Source organism: Chlorocebus sabaeus, chromosome 22, assembly GCF_047675955.1.
Source record: "Chlorocebus sabaeus isolate Y175 chromosome 22, mChlSab1.0.hap1, whole genome shotgun sequence".
NCBI classification, from domain to species: Eukaryota; Metazoa; Chordata; class Mammalia; order Primates; family Cercopithecidae; genus Chlorocebus; species Chlorocebus sabaeus.
In genome coordinates, this window is record NC_132925.1 from 85,986,372 (window position 1) to 86,009,994 (window position 23,623).

At 49.0% G+C, this 23,623-nt stretch overlaps 1 protein-coding gene across 16 annotated transcripts in view; it reads right to left on the bottom strand.

Annotated features, from left to right (window-relative positions):
• CACNA1D (calcium voltage-gated channel subunit alpha1 D) overlaps positions 1–23,623 on the bottom strand; it is a 479,329-nt gene that overhangs the window by 45,395 nt on the left and 410,311 nt on the right. For 8 of the 16 annotated variants that reach the window (XM_073010048.1, XM_073010039.1, XM_073010040.1 and 5 more), the window contains 9 exons: positions 22,535–22,622; positions 21,635–21,742; positions 21,491–21,543; positions 19,908–20,054; positions 17,906–18,107; positions 15,513–15,671; positions 13,740–13,850; positions 5,381–5,464; positions 4,829–4,912 (listed from right to left, as the gene is read on the bottom strand). In XM_073010048.1, coding sequence (XP_072866149.1) covers positions 4,829–4,912; positions 5,381–5,464; positions 13,740–13,850; positions 15,513–15,671; positions 17,906–18,107; positions 19,908–20,054; positions 21,491–21,543; positions 21,635–21,742; positions 22,535–22,622 — 1,036 coding nt within the window. The remainder of the gene's footprint in view (positions 1–4,828; positions 4,913–5,380; positions 5,465–13,739; positions 13,851–15,512; positions 15,672–17,905; positions 18,108–19,907; positions 20,055–21,490; positions 21,544–21,634; positions 21,743–22,534; positions 22,623–23,623) is intronic. The other 8 variants (XM_073010043.1, XM_073010042.1, XM_007984595.3 and 5 more) reach the window with 1 other exon arrangement.

A 23,623-nucleotide genomic window follows, 5' to 3' on the forward strand; every position in this document is an offset into this window, starting at 1 on the left:
CTGAGTAGCTGGGATAACAGGCACCCGCCACCATGCCTGCCTTATTTTTGTATTTTCAGTAGAGAGGAGGTTTACCATGTTGGCCAGAATGGTCTCCAACTCCTGACCTCAGGTGATCTGTCCATCTTGGCCTCCCAAAGTGCTGGGATTACAGGCATGAGCCACTGCACCAGACCTGCATGTTGGGAATTTTAACAGCTCCTTGGTGATTCAAGCACGCTGCCAGAGCTGAGAACTCCAGTCCTGGGCCAGGGTAAAGCTGGCCCAAGTAGTTAACAGGTGGCCTATACTAGCTAATGCCCCTTAGATCTCGAGCGGCCATACAGAGTGGGGTCACTACAAAAGCCCACTCAGGCTGCTGTGGCTGGACAGTGGGTTCTTTTCGGGTTGATGAGGGATTAGTACTCGGATGCAGAGAAAGAGATTAGACTACATCCCCATCTTCCTTACAAGGGATGGAGGAGGCTTGAACATGAAGGGAACTGGTGGAGCTGGAACGCAAGTAGGCTATGCTATGCTGGACACCCCTAGGGGACACCAGACTGGGGAAGGACTCTTCACTAGGTAGCTTTCCAAACATGGCCTCAAGGAGCTGCTAATCAGTTTTCAATAGGGGGAATTCCAGTGTCACCTCAGGGCTTAGACAAGACAAACTTGGCAGTTCCTTCCTACCCTAACATGTCACATTCTTCAACTGGGAGCCCTACAGGAGACAGCCCCTTAGCCTCAGGAGGCTGGACTACATGTCAGGGTCCAGAAAGCTCCTTAGATTCCTGGGATTTTGCGGATGTTCCCTCGAGCCTCCTCCTACAGGGCTCTCAAGCAGGCTCCTACCACATAGACCCTGGGGCAGCCCCCTGCAACGGTGGAAGTCAAAAAGACCCTGAGATTCCCAAGTGAAATCAATGAAATCAGTCCAATTCATTTTCTGTATAAATTTCTATCTGTGCTTAGAAGAGCTGAGAGGATGCAGTTTTCTAACTCAGATAGGAAGCAAACCAGCAACCCAGAACAGCTGGGTCAAGTAACCCGAGGCATGGTGGAGAAGCCAGTTTTTTGGGGGAGCTTCCCTCTGACTATTTCTGAGCTCACAGGTAACACCTCTGGGAGGTGGGCTTCTTTATTTGGGGTTGCTGGGTCTGTGTCCGCAACCCAGTGCCCAGCTAAGCTGGCTCCTGGGAAAGGGTTTGCATATGAAATGGGGGACTACACAACCTTACTGTGGGGTCAGAAAAAGAAGATGAGTGAGACTCTCAGCCACCTGGTTCAAATGGCACACCTTAAAAGGCAGGGACCATTCCTGGGTCTCCGAGAGGGAGCTCCCTAATGACTTTTTACTTGCTCCTTCAAAGTAAGTAATAATAAGACAGACATGGCTTCTAAACAAGTGTTTTGCCTCCCAGACACTAATGATAATGAGAAGAGACAAATGTCAGTGACAGCCATCCCTGGGTTAGGGACAATATGTTGCTGGGTCATTTCATCATTCAAGAAACAAACAGGCATCAAAGACGGATGGAGCAAGAGGGAGCCCACCAGTCATAGTGTGACATTTTAGCAGCCTGGTGAGGTTAGGACCAAATGTGATAGAGATAAGTCCACGAGTGCTCCCAAACCAGGAACTGAGCGGGGTGTGGGGACATGGGAGGGGGACAGTAGGATGGAGCAGGCTGGTGCACATGCAGACAGGACCATGCAAAGGACTACCCAAAACGTTTTTGCAAAGAATACAAATGCAGGCTGAATTCAATCATTTCTCAGCCAGATAATTCATTCTGGAAGACTATGTTGGCAAGTCACAGAGCCAAGCGTGACTGACCAAGATGGCCCCAGGCTGGAAATGACAGTCTATGGGATGGGGAACAATTTAGATGATTGCAACCAATCCTTAGCACGTCCTGTGAAGCATAGTGAAAACCAAAGGTGGAGAGGCCAAAAACAAGCACACGGTCTTTAGAAGTGCTTTGCTTTAACGACTTCACCGTATATATGCTTATATATACTTGCCGCTACAATTTTCTAAAAATAAAACCAACATGAAAATCAATTAGGCAACAGAAAAGAAAGATCAACAGAGTTTGGGGAAGACAGCACAGCAGGTTAAACATTGCAAACAATGATGACTTATGGCAGCTACAACCAGCCAACGATGAACCAAAGGTGTTCATGCCCCGCTGACCCCTCAGCTCAGGGGACAAGGCCACCAAGGATGTGATGTGCACTGCTCCCCAGGGGAACTACATGTGGAGGGGAGTGGGGTGTCGGAACCAACAGTCCCACTGTCATGTTTTTATTATACCAGAGGTTAAGGACACCCAGTCCTTTTTTATCTTTGCGCCTCCCAACAGCCTAGCCCAGAGCCTGTAAGTGGTAGATGCCCGGGAAATGTGTGTTGAAAGATGGAATAAATGTGAAGGTGGCCTTGAGCAACCCCTCTGTTCCAAGGCCCAGCAGGGAGACACTGAGATTTCTGAAGGTGGTGTTCTGCTCTGGCCCGGGGTAGGGAACTGGCATTGCCACAGTTGAGGAATATATTTGGTCTCGGGCCACAGTTGACCAGGAAAAAGGTCACTGACTGAAAGCACGTTATGGGAGTGTCTGCCTATGTGATTTGGAAAGTTTAATTGCATGCCAACAAGGGCCCCCCTGAAATCCTGTGTTGCACAGATACCCCAGTGTCAAATGCTAACTAGAACCTTCAGCATAGACCTGCCCCTTTCCTGACTGGTGCAAGGTGAACACAGCAACACTGAGACACCGAGGAACAAAGTTGGGCCACAGGGGACAGGGGCAGCGGGAGGAGCAGGGCCAGCCTGCAGCACATGTGAGGCAGCCAGGAAGCCGGGCGCGTGCTGTCCCTGAGTACATGGGTGCTACACCCCTGACAGCCAGCAGGCAGGTCAGGCATGAGAAAGCTGGGTGTCCCCAGGTGCACAGACCTTGGCCACATCCTGGTGCCCAAAAGCTAAGTGTTTACACCCACCACCTGCACAGCACTTGAAGCACTGAGCAGTCCAGGGAGAGATGCCGAGCTACTAGTTTATTGTATTTCATTTCCATTATAGACCATCTCTGACTCACAGAAGGGTATGTTCCAGAATTTTCATGTAAATACACCTCCACGTAGATTGTAAGCACTTTGCATTTTGAGATGATTAAGCTGGCAGATGTCTAGCCATAAACTTGGGAGAGAGCTCAGGGCAGCCCAGTTAGGGACCTGCTGTTCTCCCATTAGCACCAGCTTATTTTACAACCAAGCATCATTTACATATCATGAATGGCAATTTTATAGCTGACACATGGAACATTTCACATAAAGTAGAATTGACATGTCTGGGCTTTAGAAGTTGGAATATGTGTATACCTAGGTCTAGCAAAATACCATCTGAGTGCCTTGTCATAGTGTGGCGTGACGAGGCTTAAATCACACCCTCATGGGCACAGTCATGTCTGACAGTCCATTTTACTTATTACAGGGATAACGTACACTTTAGAATAATACTTGTATCTCCCTAAAACTTTGGGGTTTTTAGCAAGCATTTTCCCAAATATTCAGATCATTTTATCATTATAACATAGCTGCAGCAAGGTGGTAGATGTGTTTCACCCTCCTTGGCCCGTGAGGGAGCTGGAATCCAAGTCAGTTTGGAACTAGGGCTGCAACTGCCAGGTCTTGGGATTACCAGGCTGGTGGCTATCTTACTATTCACACGCCAGGATCAGCATGGCCCCAGACAGGTGGCATAAAGGGATTTCACAGTCCTTGTGTGATGCAGGCTGTCTGGGCACCAGGATGGACCTTATAACCCTCAACCCTGCAGATGTCACCAGGCAGAGCATCAGGGGCAGGGGGTGGGCTGGACATTGTGGAGCAAAAGCCAATACCACACAACAGTCCCTCCCTGTGCTCCGCCCACTCTCTCAAAAGGCTCTGCACAGCCTGGGCACACACACTGGACGCCCGCTAAGACTTGCTGATGAACTGGGAACTGATCAGGTAGACAGGGCTCTTTCTGCCTGCCTGAGCCCCTCCTGTCTGGCACGGGTCAGCCCCAAGGGGAGCCAGGCGGAAGGAGGAGCTCCCTTTCTCATGCTTCTTAATTTTGCAGGGGGCAAGGTGCTCAAAGTGCTTCTAGGGAGAGCGGTTCACTCCATCTACAATGCTGCTAGTGCCCTTGTTCCCCCTCGAATGAATCTACTGGATGCAACAAATGTGGACTCACCCCCTTTCCCTGGTTTGCACTCGGCCCTCTTTTCCCTGGCCCCAAGCAGCCTTCCACTGGCTGGCTTCCCCCTTTGGGCATGGGACGTTCACCAGTGTCACCAGTCAGACTCAGAGCAGACACGGTACAGGTAAGGGCACCAGCAGCAGCCGCCATACGCTCAGGGCATAGCTGGCTGTGGGGTCTCCCACCTGTACCCTCACAGAACCATCGTGGGGACAAGGGTGCACATCAGTAACTCCATGTACAGCTGGAAAGACTGAGGCACACAGCACTCGGATGACTTCCACGGTCACACGGCTGGTGAGTGACAACATTCACGCGGACACACAATTAACTCCCAGCCCTCATAGCTTCAATTGGATCTTTTGAAATACTGTTCGCACCAAACGGCGATTCCACATAGACTTCCCCACTCTTCCTCAGGGGAAGGAGATAGAGATGGGGTGAGATAGAGGAAACTACAAATTATCCTTAGTCTTTCAAAATAAATTTGTGTCTGGATTTCTAAAGTGTGTGGAGATTCAAGGGCAGGGCCTCTAGTCTCTTCTAAGTCAGACTGAATGAAAACAACCACAATATAGGACACAAAGTTTGCTACTTACATTCACTTCAGTTATAGCAATATCAACGACGCTACCAACAACAATTAAGGCATCAAAAGTGTTCCATGCATCAGTGAAATAGTGCTGTTAGGGCAAGCATTCAGAAGCCACAGAGGAGAGGAAGCACCACAGGAAAAAAGAAGAAAAGGACAGTGTTATAAAAGGGGAACGTTCTAGCATCGCGCCACATGGCTACTTGAAACATCCCCCTAAAATAAACATGTTAAAGATACGCCACTGTGGGTATCACTTCTGACACAGCAAATGAAAACAATTAGAGACATCCTATCTTACCTTGCCTACTAGTGACCGGGGTAAATGCTGCAAAAAGGCCTGTCCTACAAAAGGTGATTTGTGTCTACAAAAGGCCTGGGATAAGGCTCTACCCTGAAATGCTTCTTGCCTACAGCTCTCATTAGGAAATCCTAGATTCAGATCAAGTGACTGGGATCTGTGACTTGTCCAGGTGATGCCACTGCAGGGCAGGGAGCGGAGTATGCACAGACAGAGAAGAGAGGACACAGGTGGCGGCCACGCCAGGTGCATACTCACGTCTGCTTCGCTGAGGGCCACGTCTATAATGCTGCCGATTACGATGAGGGAGTCAAACGTGTTCCAGGCGTCACTAAAATACCCCTGGACAGAGCAGGCGAGGGCAGACGTTTATGAGCATGTATGAATGACCCGCCGCACGGACCATATAGGGGCGAATCCGAGTCCCTGCCGCACCCATGGCACCCAGGTGGAGTGGGAAAGCCAAAGGGGAGGTAACAATACTGTCCACTGGTGGAAAGGTGCACAGCAGGGTGGTTGTGCACCTTTATGTGTGAGAGAAGGTGCACGCACACACACACACATGCACGCGCGCACGCACACACACTCATGGTTCTGAGTGTCACCAAACCAAGCAGAATATCTGCAGGGCCGAGGAAGGCAATTTGGCAACCTTGTCCTGGGACCCAGAGGGATGATCCCAAACCCTCATGAGCTGATGGACTCCTTCCTTAGAATTTCCACTCACCCCACTTAAAGAGCACTGTCACCAGGCATTGCACACACTTCCATTTCTGTGCTCCTTCAAAGGGAGCAGCAACGCTCTCCAGTCCTTGCAATTCCAGCCTGTATTACAAAGGCCATGCCTTGTGGCAGGATGACTGACACAAGTCCCTGTCTTCAAAGAACTCTCAGTATAGAGGACACAGACGGGTAGATAATGGCTTACAGGGACACAGGCACCGTGAAGCACAGTGTCATGGCAGAGACACTGGCTCCTGGTTGTGGGGGTGGTGCTTAGTGGGGGGAAGTCAAGGCAGGTTCTATAGTAGAAAAGAGTATGGAATGAAGAGGATGTTCCAGGGCTCCCCTGTCCTCCACAGAAGCCAACAGGCTCCTTCTTCCATCTCAGGTTTTGCTTTCTTTCCCTTCCACCTTTCACCCTCTAGGCTGAGAGGAGTCCTTCCCATCCTGCAAAAATAGCACCAGGTTTCTCCCCACCTCCTGATGTCTCTACAATCCTAACTGCCTAACCCCAACTCCATCTGTTCAACTTCACCCTTCTTCAAGGTCAGATAAATGCTCCTTGATGGAACCTTCCCAGCCCCGGCTGTCTGCGCTCCCTCATGCTGACTCTGAATCTCTTACGTACTGATTGCTGAACGTGGGGTCTTTGTCTGCAGCTCTACCAACCAAAAGCCCTGAAGGATGATGACTGTGCTACATATTCAGTCCCCCAACTTCTCTAACCCCATTATCTAGCCAGAGCCTTGAACCCAGTCAGTGCTTGGCATGTGCAATGTCTCCTTTGTCCACCAACTTGTACCCTGCCTGTCATCCAGCTTTGGTTGTTTGTTCAGGTCCTCCTATCTTGCAACAATTTTGAGAGTACAACATTTCCACAATTGTGACTTAAAATCTATATGTATGTGCCAGATATTTTACATCTTCTTCTAGCATCAGCACAGCAGGTGCTAAATGAGTGCCTGTGGTCTCTTGACACCCCTGGGAAGCTCCCGGTTGGAGAGGGAGGTGGGGAGATACTGCACAGAGAACCAAAGGGGCAAGGGACTGGCTGTCAAGATCAACAGCTCTGTCTATAAACCAACTGTGTTTTTCCAAAGAGTCTGGACACTTTTTGGAAATGAAAATTCAGGTACAAATTATATAAAACGAGGCCCAGCATGTTTACAACTGGGTACATTTAGAGCTGCAGTAAGAAAATCAGAACGAAAAGTACTTTGAGGTGTCAGGTCCCAGAAACTTGTGATGAAACGCAGACCCAGAAGCAGCCACTGCAGAGCCACAGCCTTTTGCAACAGTATAGAAGATGTGGACGTGCTGACTGTCCTAACAGCTGGAGTAGAGATGTTTATTCTAGTCACCGTTCATCAGTCCAGGTGCATTTACGGGGGAGCTACGACACTGACTTAGGGTTTGCTTCTTAAATTTCATCTTAATAATGTAAGATCCCCCTACCCAACCGCCGTGGTTTCTAACCAACTCTCCACCTTTCTCCCCGCCCTACAATCACAGTGCCTCTCTCCCATTTTACCCTCACTGACTGCTACCCTCCCTGGCCCATCTATCAGCAGACCAAAGGAATTTGTGAGCTCCAAATCTGACAATCTATGTATAAAAGTCTAATGGGAAGGTCTATTTTAAAACCAGCACAGCTTATGCCTTCTAGCTTTCCTTTACATGAATTCATAATTCTTGACTGGCAAAACTGAGCAGAGATGGGCTGCCTTTGAGGTCTAGACCAGCAGTCAGAGGTGAGATCAAGAGCTAGCCTCAGGTTGTAAGAGAACACAGCAGAGTTTCCTTCATCCAGGAAGTCTCCTAACAAGAAAGCCAGCTGAATCAATGTGCTTAGTGTTAGAGCTGACAGCCCCTGTTGCGAATGGATAACAAGCAATTCTCCGACTGGTGGCAGTGCCACAGACCACACTTGGAGGGGCAGAGCCTGCCCTTTTCTTCCCGGAGTTAAGAGTAACTCAAAAGCTAAAGAAAGCGCAGTGATCCTTCCCCTCCCCTCTAGGGAGGTATTTAAACCTTGATCAAACATTTGGTCATGAGTAGCAACTAGAGCTCCAGAGTACTGACAGGGCGGAGGAGACCCAGGGTCCGCCCTTCGCACCTGCTGTGGAGTGTGCCCCAGCCCCGCCTGCATTTGTACCATGTGCACTGCTTCTCTCCATTATTTATGTCATTTTCCAGAGGCCAAACCCACCACATGGGTGCCGGAGGCCAGCCTCTGGCTTTGAGATTTTATTCCTGAACAGCTCCTCTCTCCCTCTTCTCCAGAATTATCAGTGTTCTCTCCTTCAGGCCATTTCTATCGGCCTATAAGATATTCTCAATGATGGTGTGCTGTGATGGATAAAATCCCTTTAAATCAGCACAATAGGGGTTTAACATTTCCTTGGGATGTTGGAAATTTTTGGCAATTTCATTGACTCTCTCTCCAGAAACCCATTACACTCACAAAACTGTGCCCAAATCAGAATGATTGATGGACTGAAGGGTGATGGACACCCTTAATCTAGGAAGCAGGAGGCAGGTGACTGAAATCACAGGCCCTGACCAGGTGGCTCTGACAGGAGTCCAGGGGAGGGAGAAAATGCCAGCCCTCCCATTCTTCCCACATACTGTTTCCCTATCTAGTAGCCTCTTGCTTAATAAAATCACTGTCAAGTGGTATGACTCAGTTCCCCCACCCTTCACCCACCAAAGGCACCATATTGCCTTTGTAACCAGAAGATAAGACAAGACATGACTCCTAACAGAGGGCCCGGCCCCTCTCCCTGCTCTCTCCTCTTGGCCTATGATGATGTGTTCTCCTGCAACTGAATTCTGAGGCCAGAACCTCTCAAGTAGAACCACCAGTCAAATCTATATTATTTTTGTGTCCAGCTCTACCTGTCTGAAAACACCAAGCAAGTCAGCCACATGCAATAATGTGTGTTACGCAGAAACATTTCTGACTCTGACTCTTAAAATTATAAATCAGACTAACGTGGGCCTCAGGGTCAGGAAGCACCATTATTTCTAAGAACAATACTATTCTCACCATCCATCAATGTTTGTCTCCTGCTGGACAGTGGGTTCCCAGAAGGCACACCTCTTCTTATTCCTGGACCCCTTGCCAGGATATGACACAGGTGCGGCACATGGTAAGGGGGCAATGTTTGTGGAATGGTTGCAAATGGGAAACAAGAAAAGTGGCCCAAGTCTAGATTCCTTTTGCTGCCTAGATTCACTCTCATCTGCAGATTGGAAGAAGCCTATATAAATAATGTGCCTTTTGTCATTGACCATGGCAGCCAGATCTCTTCCTTGTTTCTGGCAGGGATTATTTGGGTAGCATCTGACCCAAGTGATAACCCAAAGTGCCAACTTTTGGTAGAAACTATGCCTGACAGCTTTCTAACTAGCAAAAGCCTTTCCAAAGGTAAGTGGGGGATTAAGGGAAGATGTGTTCCACTCTGCTCTACCCAGATACCCTGTGATAGAAAAGCAGGTATCATCTCATGTCCAGAGGCTGCACCTCCAGGATCATCCCTTTATTCCTTTCTTTATTCCACCAATCTTACTGAGCTACCACCAGGAAGCAGGCATCACGTGAGGCACCACACAGCCAGAGACAGAAGACTCAGCCTGAGACCTCAAGCAGCTGCTCACCAACAAACAGAGAGGCAGACATGGAGTAGCGTTGGTAACGATGGTGCATAGTAGGCCCCCAACAGATGCACAAGCAGAGGAGAGGGCTGGCTCTGGCTGGGCTGGTGAGGATGCTGTCTCACAGGAGATAACAATTCCCTCAGGCCTTCAAGGATAACAAAGAGGAAGTAGGGCCTCCAGGCAGAGGCACACAGGCAGGGAAAGGTCTAGCATGCCAACACTCTGGGATGGGGTGGGGAAGAAGAAATGGCAGGGAGGGAATGGCAGGAAATGAAATACACAGGGGCCAGTGCTTCATGGAGGACTTTGAATATTTGACTAAGAAAATTGTATATGCTTTCTCAAGCAATATGTGGCCAATGCCAAAATATCACTGCAAGAGTGGTCTGGTCAGCTTTGGGCTTACAAAGGGAGTAGGTAGAAGGGCTGAGGCCAGAGGCAGGGAGACCATTTTGAAGGCAGCCAGGCACAGTAGCTCAGGAGAGAGAAGGGCAGTGCAGGTCCGCATGCCACAGAGGTGGCCACTAATGCTCTGGCATGTATGCATCTTACCAGGCGAGAAGGGGACCAGGAGAGGGCTCTGGGAAACCTCAATGTCAAAAGGACAGGATGGAGCCCGAAAAGAAGCCCAACATAAAGTTCTAAAGACAGTAATATTTGGTTTCAAGTATTATTTGCCATTAAAAGTAAATCTCCTAGAATAGATGGGGTCATGAAGAACTGAAAAAAACAGTATCAAATTTTCTCTCCGGCAGGTGGAAAAGGTACTCTAGGATGATCATGAAGAAGCTCTACTCCTGCAGGGGACCCTGGAGCAGCAAACAGAGCCCTTGAAGGCAGACGGGACCAGAGGACCCAGTGCCCATTCTGCATCAGCTCTGCCCAGCAGCATTAGGACAGCACCAAAACTCTTTCTTCTTTCCCCAGACCTAATTTCTCCTTACTTTTTCCAGCCCAAGTAGCTAGGAGTATAAATTAGTATATTTTCAGGGTTGAATCAAGATCAAAGTGCTTTAAAGGACTAAGATGGGAACAAAGTATGGCTCACTGGAGAAGGCCGGTAACCGCAGCAAACAACCTGGCCTAGAATGCAGCCTGGATGAAACGCCAGATAGTAACATCCCACAAAGAGGGAATCCCACATAGACCAGGCTCTTCTTACTCCACAGAAGTGCTCTCTATACCTGCTGTAGCCAGCACTTTGAAAAAGGCCCTTCTTAGTCAATCTTCCTCCTTGGAGCAAGAGAACTTGTTGGAGAATTTCAGCAGCTGGAGGGAAAGGCTTGGAGAATGGGGCTTGTGTCTCACCTAAACTAGGGCCTGCTTTTGAAAACCCTACAGAGGCCCGGTCGACCCCAAGTTGAAAGTATGACCTAGGCTGCACCAGGTCAATGCCCAGCTGGTGGACTTTCCCTTCGGGAACCTACAATCAGCTAAATCACCTGCTTGCTTTTCCGGGATGCTTTTGCGCTTCGGCTACTAACCACCTTCCACTCTTGCCCGACCAGTGCTCCAAAACACCTCTTCCCATGACGTGAGATGGCCTCTTCCATCATGGAGGCTCCCAGTGTGGGGTTTCCTCCCTCGGTCCCCCTCCCACTTCCCTCCGGGCTAGCAGAGGCTGGGTCATCTCATCTCCCATGGCCTTAGGCCATTTCCCTCTACATATGCTCTCTTAGGAGGCCCGGTTTCTGCATCAGGCTCCTTTATATAAAATAAGTCCTTAAGGTCAGATTTCTCAACTTTCTTTGACTCTTCCTTCGGAGAAGGAATGTCTTCTCACCTACCAGTAAGAATTTTGTCTTACCTCACTTTGTATATTTATTTTATGAAGCAACTGAAACCCTGCCATCATATGTCCCCTAACAGAGATACTGATGAGTCCTCCTAGAAGGTATGCCTGACTCGGTGGAGAACCCTGCCATGAGGAACCCCGTTACAAAGCTCCTCCCACGAGACAAAGGCTCTCCTGAGATGAGGCTGAGGTCCCATGTGGCCATCTCCTTAGAATATTCCTCCTTCTGCAGCCTCGAAAACCTTGTTCTTCAGCCCGACTACCCCACTGACCAGGAGGGAGGAGTCCTCCCTGGCTTCTTTGTGACCACTTGCCTGGGCTGGGCTTGTGAACACTAAAGAGAAGAACAAGAAAAAAAGGGCAGGAAAAATTTTAAGGAGGGCATTGCTTCTTGGTGAACTGATACTCTCCCACTCAACCAGGCACACGATATAAACTCAGCCTCCCCTGGCCATGGGGAACGCAGCGACAGTGCTCTTCAAGTGTGGAGATGCTGCTGCTACTGTCTTAAAAGCTCTCCCAATTGTAATGTGAGGTTGTCTAATGCTATGAAGATATCTTGCTGAGTAAAACTACAAGCAGTACAATTTCCAGCGGAAATCAACCATTTAAAAACTCTGATGTATCAGTACTAATTATAACTTAGCTACTCATTTCCCTTTGGTATCACCTGTCTGTTTGCATGCCACTGAACTCCCTTCCCAGGTTTGGAGGTCTTCCGGGCAACTGTCAGCCTACTGGGCAGTGCACTACTGGGCTGTCAATGCACTGGCCTGCTGAAGGGAGTAAGCACAAACATGCACACACACACACACACACACACACACACACACCATGGGTGAATGCGCTTTCTCTTCAGCCTGGAAAAAGCTTTCAAAAACTTCAGGCTTAATCACCTGGCAAGGGAAGACATGGCCCAGGTATCCAGGAAATGTTCCATAGAGAGGTTCCATGTCACATTTCTCAAGTACCTTCAATGTTCTTATTTTGCAACCTTTTCCATCAGTCCAGACAAATATTGTTCAAAGAAGTAAAGGTGAGAGGGAAGCAAACCAAAATCTCAAAGGAAATTAAGATGAATTTGGAAAAGGAGGAAATGCTTATGTATGTAGATATGGACAAGTCACAGTAGATAATAACATCTGGCCATGCATAAGGTGCCAAATTTGACCCCACTGCAATCACCCCAATTAATCACTTACAAATGTCCTTTCTTTTTGGTCCACAAAGATCTGACAAAGATTGCATAGAGATTAATTCAAATTAAAGAAAGGAACAGTTTGGAATTAGAATTTCATGTAACTATGGAGTATGTGAAACCATCCATTTCATAATCCATGTCTAACTTAATTAAATCAGTGTCTTCAGATACCTTACACAGAGATAACTAACTGGGTCACTGAACTCTGTCGTCTCTAACTCTGAGTTTTTGACTGTACTGGGAAAGAAACTGAGGGCCAAATATCCCACATTTCAGCTTGATGTGGCTCCTCTATCCAGGGTTTTAGAGTGAGGGACCATCCTTGCTTGATGATGAGGAGGCAGTGGTGCGGGTAGGAGCAGCAGTGGCCGACAGTCTGCAGCGTGGAGCTACACGCCAGGCACTCTGTTAAGCAGTGCGTACATGGTAATTCTTTACTCCTCATGACAACCCCATGAAACAGCACTATTAGCATCCTCATTTTATGGGTGAGGAAGTCGAGGCACAGAGAAGTAAGGAACTTGTTTCAGCTGTAAGTGCCAGAGTAGAGATTTGAATCCAGTCCAGTTCCACAACTATGCAATTTGACACTGAACTACACTGCCCCTTATCTGGCAGCCGCTGACAAGTGGGGAACTGAATTCACTCCCTCCCAGAGGGGATACAACGCGTTGAGTCGTCCAGCACAGTTGAACACATTTCATGTCTCATTTTGTGTTAAAGTTGGAGAAATTTTTCTAAATTAAGCAAACAAAAGATGGTACGGCTGTGAGAGGTCTGCAGCTGGTATCAGCACTTCCCTTAAAGGGTAAAAAGGATGCTGTAGTCTTTAGACTAGATATCTGAAAGTATAATCAGGGTCAAATTCTTCCTGATGGGTTATGTTCAAACATTTTCTCTAGTGCTCAAGTAATGAGGCGGGTTTCCCTGACACAGCATAATACGTATTATTCTAGAAACAGAAAACTGGCTTTCAAAATAATCTCCAGTTTACAAATTTCCAATTCTAATCTCCCTTCTTCTGTTTCTCAGAATTGTTTTCATGAGGTTTTGTTCTTGCAGATTCATTCTCCCATATGTACACACATGCTCTAATCAGATTTTAATGTTCTCAGGTGGTAACCCAGTTAGTGGCCAGAACAATTTAGCATAATTCAGTAACACAAGACTAACAGGAAGCGGGTATTTCTCCAGGGTGACTCAGCAACAGTCTTTGAAAAGTGGGTTCTGCAACTCACCTTAGGCTTAAAGGCGATGACTTTCAAAACCATCTCGACGGTGAACACCCCGGTGAAGACCATGTTCAGAATGTCCATGGCGTCATTGAACATCTTGGACTGCTCGTAGTGCTATGGATGAAGATAGAGGGACTGTTCTCAGAGCCTCCGCCACCATCTCACGTGCTTGCACATGGAGGCTCCCAGCCCTCTGTGCCCCTGCGGGCATCCTCCACAGCCCAGCGCCCTCGCTCGGCAATTCCGCCGGCATTGCAAGGTCACGTGGTGAACTCCCACAAAGTGCAGGCAGGTCTGTGACAAGATGAGGATGATTGAATGATGAAGGGGGAAAACATATCCATGTCCTCTGCTCAGGATAAAGGGAATTCACCCTTTCTTCTGGCAGGGCTTTATGTTGAGGGCCTTGACCAGAGCACAATGCAGATACCACCAAAATGTCTATGAATAAAGGCAGAATTTGGTGAGGGATAAATTTTATGCCATGTAAGTTTGTGTTGAATAAAAGGCAGTGTTTTCTTGATTTTACACTTTTCCCTACATCAGCACACAGTCCTTTTCATTCAAAAAGAACTCTTAGATTAAGAAAAATGCCAGAAAATTTATCCCTATCTTTAGACCTACTGTCCAGACAGCACTGAGAGCTGGTTCGATGTACTGAAGTTCTTAAAGTCAGTGCAAAAGCTGGCTCTAGACCTTGGACTTTGCTTCCTGTCCTCGTGGAGCATCGACTAGGCATGTAACTTTTGAAAACATTCACTGTTAATACCACACTATAATCTGACATGGCCAATTAAACTGAATTGCATTTTTTGCTTCCATTGGAATAAGTAGTAGCTGTAACTCAGGTCAAACTCAATGCTTCATCAACCGGAAAATACCTTACTGCCATGCTGAGAGTCACCTGAGGACAGGAGTGTGACTTATGTTTTGTTTTCCAACATTGGGTGTTACTCTGTGACAGGCCCAGATCAAAGTGTCTGAGGGGGCCGGGCGCGGTGGCTCACACCTGTAATACCAGCACTTTGGGCGGCTGAAGCGACCGATCACCTGAGGTCATGAGTTCAGGACCAGCCTGGCCAACATGGTGAAACCCTGTCTCTACTAAAAATACAAAAATTAGCTGGGCACGGTGGCATATGCCTGTAATCTCAGCTACTCAGAAGGCTGAGGCATGAGAATCACTTGAACCAGGAGGCAGAGGTTGCAGTGAGCCAAGATCGCGCTACTGCACTCCAGCCTGGGCTACAGAGCGAGACTGTCTCAAAAACAAAAAACGAAAAATAAAAAACGAAGTGTCTGAGGGGAATTATCTGTAACATAAACCTTATCTCTAAGGTAGGTGTGACAGATTTCCCCATTTTACTGAAAAAGAAAACAAGCCTCGGGGAATTTAAACAACTTTCCCCAAGTCACAGAAAAATCAGAGTAAAATCAGGATTGAAACAGCTGTGTATCTCCAGAGCTGAAGTTCTCAACCACTACCTGACCACAGGAGGCCCACTGTAAATGTTTACATAATTGAGCGCCACCGCCAGGCTCCACGGAAATGGTATCTACTGTCATGCTGTACGGATAATTTCTTCAACAAAAGAACGATCTTAAACTCCTACCGTGACAACTGTCAGCCAGAACGGAACTCTGGCCAACCTACAGCCCAGACTCATCAGAAAAATCAAAGCCCTCCTGTGAGGGCAGCATTCCACCCTCAGCATTTGGGGCACGGGGCTGTGCGGAATGCCCGGACCTGATCCCCACGGCTGTCTCCATTTTTACCTGCATGGCCAAGCAGAGTGTGTTGAGCATGATGAGGACAAACATCATGTATTCGAAAGGCGAAGAGTTCACCACGTACCAGAACTTGTACTGGTAGGGGTTTTTGGGGATGTATCTCCGCAAGGGACGTGCTTTCAAGGCGTATTCAACACACTGACGCTGCAACAGCAGAAAAGGGCAGAAATGGGGTTCTGAGCACTTCCAGGGAAGGAGCACCCCGTGGTCATCTGCTCTGAAAGAGCTCACCCTGCAGCTCCCGGGAAGGGGCCATGAACGATGGTGAAAATGATTACAAGTGACCCCCTTCCTGCTGCTGGCACCACTCTTGAGTCACCGAGGGCCCTGCCTCCACCACCTTCTCTGACCCTCCCAGCAATCTCTGGGTAAGCTGGGTACCGACCCATGTGGCTTCCATTTTGCTTACTAAAAACTGAGGCTCAGAGCTTTTAGCTGTCTTTCCTGAGGCCCTGCAGTGTCTACACAAGCAGGAGTGAGGACGGGATCCAGGCCTTATCACTGCCTTTCCTCTATATCACACCTATGGGGGATCTATAGGTGGATCCCATCTATAGTTCCCCTGCCTTGCTGTCCTCCAGGAAAGGAAGCCAAGTAACCACAGGAACAGAAACTCACAAGAACTAGAGGGGCTGGCTCATTCCCTGAGACTAGGAGCCTCTGGCTGCTCCCGGATGGACCCACACGAGATGCCCTTCCAGAGCCACAGTGTGTTAACAATAAACATCTTATGGGGAGCTATCTACATGTCCATCGGGGAGCTTCTGGGCTGGGGAGCTTGTTGTGTTCATTTCAGAATCCCTAGGGCGTGGTCAGTAGTGACAGCTAGATTGAACGCAGGTTGGGGCCCAGCTGGAGCACTGTAGTGACAGCTGGATTGAACACAGGTTGGCACCCAGCTGGAGCACTTTCTCACTTACTCTGGGCAGTGGGGCTGGTCCAACCTCTGCAGCAGGCCCAGAGGGAGCCGCTAGCCCCGAGAGCCCTCAGCTCAGCATAGAGACCCTAGACCTACCCCCACTCTCCTACTTTGACTCTGGATGCAGGTTTCGGACAGGCTCCCAGTGTCTGGGATGCGGCGCTGCTCTGACCTCACATGCTGACTCCAGGGACCCCCAATTCGAGCTTGCGCTGGACCTCAGAGGCTGACACACTTTCAGTGCTGGCTCTGCCTGGCTGGCCTGGCCTTGCCCTGACACTCATCTTCCTTGGGTGAGCAAACTGCTGGGCCAGACCTCTCCCTGACAATCACTGGTGGAGTCTGCAGGGACATCCTGACAACTCAAAGGAAAATCTTCCTGCAAAGCAAAAAGTATGTCCTCGCGTTTCCCAGTGGGTACAGCCAGCTATGGTTGGCTTGCCGTGCCAGGGCCACTTCCCCTCAGGAAGCCTAGGCTACCAGATCATTCTTGCTTGCAATGTCACAATCAAAACAGAGATGCTACTGATAGAGGACCCGGGGAAATTCCCAGAACAGAATCTCGATCTTGTAGACTCTTTCAGGGCTGCAAGGAACCTCTAAAGAGCAGCTCTTTAATGCCCTTGATTTAGAGATGAGGGATCAAGCCCCAGCAGGGATCAGAGGGGGCACCTAGGGTCACAGTGCACGTGCAGGAAGACAGCCCAGAGCACAGGACCCTTCTCCTCGCCACATCACGCAAGCAAAAGGCTCCTACTTCCACCAGATTGGCTAAAACACGGTGCGAGATCAAGAATGATGCCAGTACAATCTTAGTCCCAAATTCAAAGTTACTGACTTCCCTGGGGTGGTGTAGGGTACTTCCCCCCTACGTCAGCAGTTCTCAACAAGGGGCAGCTTTGCCCACCAAAATGACATTTGGCAATGTCTGGAGACATTTTGGTTACTGCTACCAAGGGAAGAGGAACCATTGGCGTCTAACAGCTGGAAGCCAGGGATGCTGCTAAACAGCCTAAAAAGCCCAGGAAACACAACCAAGAATCATCCAGCCTGAAATGCTAATAGCACCAAGGGTAAGAAACTCTGCCCTAAGCGGCTTTAAAGACCATCTCCCAGGAGGGACTGTGAATGCCTGCATGAGTGGCCACAGCATCCCAACTAAGATTCTGAGCCATCACTAGTGGGTCATGATCATGGCAGGGGGCGTAAACACTCTCTGATTTCATACCACCAGGTCTGGGGATGGATTTCATAATTACAAAGTCTCATATGTATCTGGAAACCTAACGCTCAGCAGTGATGACTCAAATGGGCTGAGGGTGTGCTTAGAACAGGGCCCTAGCCCCAGGGACAGACAGTATGTGGGCGCCCTTCTCTGGGCATGGGGGAAATCAGTCAAAAAAGAAGGCACTCCACTCCTGATCAAGGGACAGAAGCCCAAACAGTGTGTGACTTTAACCTGATTTTTGTCCAGCTCACAGTTCTTATACTCTTTTTCTCCTTGCTCCTGAAATGTAACGATGACAAAGCCCACAAAGATGTTCATCATGAAGAAAGCTACAATGATGATGTAGATGATAAAGAAGATGGAAATCTCCACGCGGTGGTTGTAGATTGGGCCAATGTTCTCTCCATTCGAGTCGATGGCTTTATACAGCAACCTAGAGAGAGAAAAACCAAGTGAGGGCCTGCCAAGCCCCCAGCCCACGCGGCCCAGCCCGCTGCCTTCCCAGGTCCTCCCTCTCCTGAACTCCTCTCATGAGCACTGGCTAGGAACCACCCCAAGGCCGCTGGACACAACCAGGTCTCTCCCATCAGCCTCAGGCCCAAATGGCCAGCACTAAGAGGAGCGGGCACCTGGGATGTCATCATCGAGGGACTGTTCTGAGGACCTGAAAATCAAAAGATCTCACAAATATTCTAAAATGCCCCTTTCTATTCAGAGAAGAAGAATATCTCGTGTATAAAGACACTGGAGGAAGTGAAAACTATACACACTGGCAAGACAATATGTGACTAACCAGAGTAGTTCCAAAGAACTAAGAGGGAGGGTGCTTCCCCAAACGGAGACATGCACTAAAATTAAAGTATGCCTAGCAGAACTCTTAACAGGAAGAGAGGGTTACTGTAACACCCTCAAGGTCCATTGATCCTCATCCTGAGGCAGATTCAACACTTCTGGGGCACCCAGCCCATGTGTAGGCTGCGCTAGGCACTTTCACAGCCTCTCCCTTAAGCCTCACGTCCATCTGGGAAGGCAGACGTTACTGCCATCCCCATTACAGGAATATTCAGGGAGGCATCAAAGTGCCACAGTCACACTCCTTGAGGACAGAGCCAGGAGTTGAGCCAGTTCCTCTAAGCCCCAAGTCCCAGGTTTGCTCCTTTCTCCTCAGCTGCCACCATGATTTGCTCAAGGATAGTGTTCAAAGCCTGACACTAGAGCCAATGCCCACACACAGTGAAGAGTCTTACTCCATGCCTCTGTTCTCCAGGATTAAATCCCTAATGAACAAGCCCCACCTGACTGCCTCTTTATCCCACAGGAGCTCCTGAAAATATCTGACTCTTACACACACCCCAAGAGCTCTGCTGGCCTGTGAGGCCCAGCCTGCCCACCTCCTGCAGCTCGTCTACGCATGCGGACCAGGTATCCAGGACTCTAGGTGTATTTGCACACTGATGGTAGGAGCTGCGGGTGGGAGCTCCAGAAGCAGAGAGCAACATGAAAGCGCAGAGGATTCTCCCTTTCAAATTCTAACTTCTCCTTACCTGCTCTTCTTACTTTACCCATCAACATCCTAGCCATTCTTCAGGACCCTGTTCTGCACATCTAGGACGCACCAGACCACCTGCCTAGATTGACCACTTGACACTGATTCGATTTGGGCTTGAGGCGAGGAAGCATGTTTAGACACTGTTTCCTCCACAGTGCCTAACACGCCATGTTGCATGGAGCTGGTATCTAAGCACACAGTCAGCCAGAGCCCAGTTAGACATCTCTAATGGATGGGGAGACACAAGCCTCTGCACAGCGTGGTCTGTAAATGAGCAAGTGGGTGCTCAGTAAAAGAGATGGCACAACAGCAACTGTCTGCACCTGGCATACATTAGTACAAAGTATGAGGAGTGAATGAATGAATGGTTTGGGACACCATCCAGAGCCTCTTTGGGAGCAGCAGATGGCAGCTTTCCTGACATCCAATGGGAGTTCACAGGACTGAGGCATCTCAGGCCTCCCTGCTCCCACCCAGAGATGCTGCTGGGCACCTCTACCAACCCTGCTTCACAAATCATCCAACTACACAGAAAGAGGCCCTATGGGTCAAGAAATGACTGAGAAGTGGCCCAAGGTTAAAAAGCCACAGGGCAAGCCTGCGACCCTGGAGAACAGAAATGGGACTGACTCCAGGAGGGAGGGCTTAGCCCTGGGCACAAGACTGTGTGCTCCCCGTACTTACGCAGGCCAGCCCTCAAACGTGGAGACCGTGAAGAGTGCCATCATAGCAGAGAGGACGTTGTCGAAGTTGAAATCACTGTTTTGCCAGATCCGCTCACGGACCACAGGACTGTCAACATCCCCATCCTTGTAGAGGATGAAAAGTCCCCTGGAGAATAAAACAGGTGTGGGTCATCTGGCTTCACACATGACAGATGGAAGCAGCATAAAGTTGGACACACTGCCCTGATCCCACCTCCAGGCAGGTCACGCTCAGTCCGCCTGCCAGTCACACAGCTGAGCATAACACCAGCGCCGTTTCTCCTCTCCTTGCCCTTGCATTTCACGTACTTTGCAGCTCAAATAACCATTGAATAACTACCAGTGCAACGTGTATTCTCCAGAGCAGCCAGGCAGGCACCGGGCATACATCGTTGGCCGATAAAAACCACAGCACGGTGAGTGTGTCTCATACACAACGGGCTTGAGGCGTGCTCTGAAGGATCAAAGCTTGGCCATAGAGAACTCTGTAAGCTCTAGGAAACAAACCCACGTATATTCTTCCTGCATTTTAGTTTTAATCAAATCCCTTTCTCTTCTTACTAATGGCATTCCCAAATTTCTTTCCAAAAGAATTCCATTATTTCTGGCAAATTATTTCTCCCAGAACTTCATTTCTGGAAGGAACTGAAGAGATAAAGTGCAATATCTTTATTTTATAAATGAAGACACAGAGGCTTCGAGAGGGAAGAAACAGCGTCCCCACGCCTGTGTCTGCTAGGCTGCTCACCTCCAGGGACACCATGAACGGTGCATGAATGGTGCCTCTGGAGGTGCAGAGACACAGCCAAATTGCAATTGGCGCTCTCTGACTGCACCTTCTGCTTAAAATAAACCCCAAACCAATGTACGCACACAGTCAGCCTAGCCAGAGCCCAGTCAGTTACGTCTCACACGGGTGGGGAGACACAGGCCTCTGCATAGTCTGAAACTTTAGGCAATGGCTTCCATGACTGCCTTCATGGTCACTGGACATCCCGGAATGGGAGGCATGAATATCTCCCACCTTGTCTCTCCTCTGCCACTTCTTGTCTATGGAAATATGGCCGAGACATAGCTAACAGGAGCCAGGAGAGAGGAAGTCTAGAAAGTCTGTCAGAAGAGGGAGCCAGCTCCCGAACACCAGAGAGTTGAGTTTCAAGTTCTGATTTGGGGAAATCATCCACATGGCTGTCATGGAAGCTATTTGGGGCATTTCATAATTGTTATTTCAGGGTTCCCCCAACTCCCGCCATTTATAGATTCTCCACCACAAAAGCCATCTATCCATTCTTTTGGGATGACAAAAAGTTTGGAACTAGACAGAGGTGTTGGTTGCACAACAATGCCGCGGATACTCTATGCTAAGGAACTGTATACTGAAAACGGTTGAGGTTACGTGAGTTTCACTTCAGTGAAAAACAAACACCATCTATCCACCCACAAGTTGAGCACACAGGCCTGTTTTATTTCATGACCAAAACTTCTGATGTGCCAACATGTGTGAATCCTTGAAGTCTGCTATTTGCTCTTCTAAGTTCCCCACTCCACTCTCAGGATGCTCACCTGCATTCTTCGGGGTTACTTTTGGCTTCATCCGTACAGCGATAGAACTTCCCCTGGATACAAAACAGACAGGCAGTCAAATAAATGCAGGCTTCTCCTTAAAGAAATCCACCTGAGTTTTATGCTTGGATGCAGTTCCTCTACCTTGAACAACTGGACCCCGATACAGGCAAACATGAACTGGAGGAGGGTGGTGACGATCATGATGTTGCCGATGGTCCGGATGGCCACGAAGACGCACTGGACCACGTGCTGCAGAGAGGGCAGAGACATGTGACTCTCCTTTGTGATTTTGGCCTCGAGGTGAGCTAACATCAGCCAAGAGTTTCTGTGTTGGCCGGGCGCAGTGGCTCACATAATCCCAGCACTTTGGGAGGCAGAGGAGGGCAGATCACTTGAGGTCAGGAGTTTGAGACCAGCCTGGCCAACATGGTGAAACCTCATCTCTACTAAAAATACAAAAATTAGCTGGGCATGGTGGCTGGCGCCTGTAATCCCAGCTACTAGGGAGGCTGAGGCAGGGGAATCACTTGAACCCGGGAGGCAGAGGTTGCAGTGAGCCAAGATCATGCCACTGCACTCCGGCCTAGGTGACAGAGCAAGACTCTGTTTTTGGGGGGGGGGGGGGGGGAAGAAAGAAAGAAAAAGAAAAAGAAAAAGAAGAAATGCTACAGGTGCAGTGTGCCTGGCACATGGGCACATGGACCCTATAAATGACTGAGGAATATAGAAACCCAGCAGCCTTTTATACAGTCTACATGAAAACTGAAAGATTAAAGTAAACACAAAGAACTACTAATAAAAAGGTAATAAATGAACAACAATTATAAAGAAAAACATCTTCAATTGCCAAAAATAAAGAAAATAAATCATAATTTTTAACATGCCATTAGCACTTGGCACAGGTGGGTGCATTGGTTAGAAAGGTCCTTATAACCCACTTTAAAAATCCATCAGGCCTCAGCTCAGCTCTGCCCAGAAGAGCCAGTAGTTACAGCCAACCCCAACCCAAGCCAGCCCAGCCTGGAGGAGAGGAATCAAAACCTTAAGTCCTTTTGCTCTGTTGATGGCCCTGAGGGGCCTCAGGACCCTTAAGACTCTCAGAATCTTCACAACGGAGATGGCACTGGATCTAGGGAAGGAGCAGAAAGATGGCAGGCAGAGCATGTTAGAAATGGACAGGATGCTTTGAGATTCACCATTTCACTGGATCTTCACCTTAGTATCCCTGCACAGTTAGCATGGGATCCATGTGGTGCTGGGCTGATCTCTCTCCGTGACTCAGAAGCGACCTCTCTTCCCTGCCCACACGAGGCAGTGCCTCCCAAGCCCAGCCCATGGCACTCCCAGAGGTGACAGGTGCACAGCTAACCTTGGCAGACACACAACTCATGAACTCTCTTTGTTCTTTCCACTCACTGTAAACGCTAGGTAGTGACTGGCTTTTAGGCTTCATAGATGGTTTGTTTCTGTTTAAGGTTGGAGGCCTGCTGTACCACTTTGGCACCAGGGCTTCTCTGGCCTTCAAGGAGCTCAGAGTCTGGTGGAGAGATGGGCAATTCCAACCCAGTGTGGCTCATGACAGGGGTAAATGTGGTGTGCTTGGCCAGGGGAGTACAACCTATGGGAGTTGGGAGGAGCCTGGGAAGGACTCTGGGGTGGGGGTGGTGATAGCCAGGTGAGTCCCAAAGGAGGAGTAGGGGTTAGCAAGGACAATAGGGAGGGGGGCTCAGTGTGAGGGAGCAGCACGTACAAGGAGACGGTACAAGAGAATGCAGCTTTTTGCTGCACCCCAGATGGCCGAGTGTGGCCAGAGCACATGCTCAGGAGGAAGTGGGCAAGACTGCAGCTGGAGAGGACATGAACAGCCTGGGAGTTAATAGGAGCTGCAAAGATGTTAATGCAAGTGGCCTTCCAAGCTATGATCACAGGGCTCCCTCAGTGGGAGGCGAGGAGGACCACAGAGGGCTGTTCCAGGCAGAGGTTCTTGGTCTTCCTAGGAGGGTAGGTCCTTTCCACTTCTCTTTAGCTTAGAGGGCATGTGTGTGCATGTGCGCTCACATGGGGGATAGTCTATGCTCAGCACCTGAACAGAAGTGCTCACAGGTCAGCAAGAAAGCAAGGCCACACCTG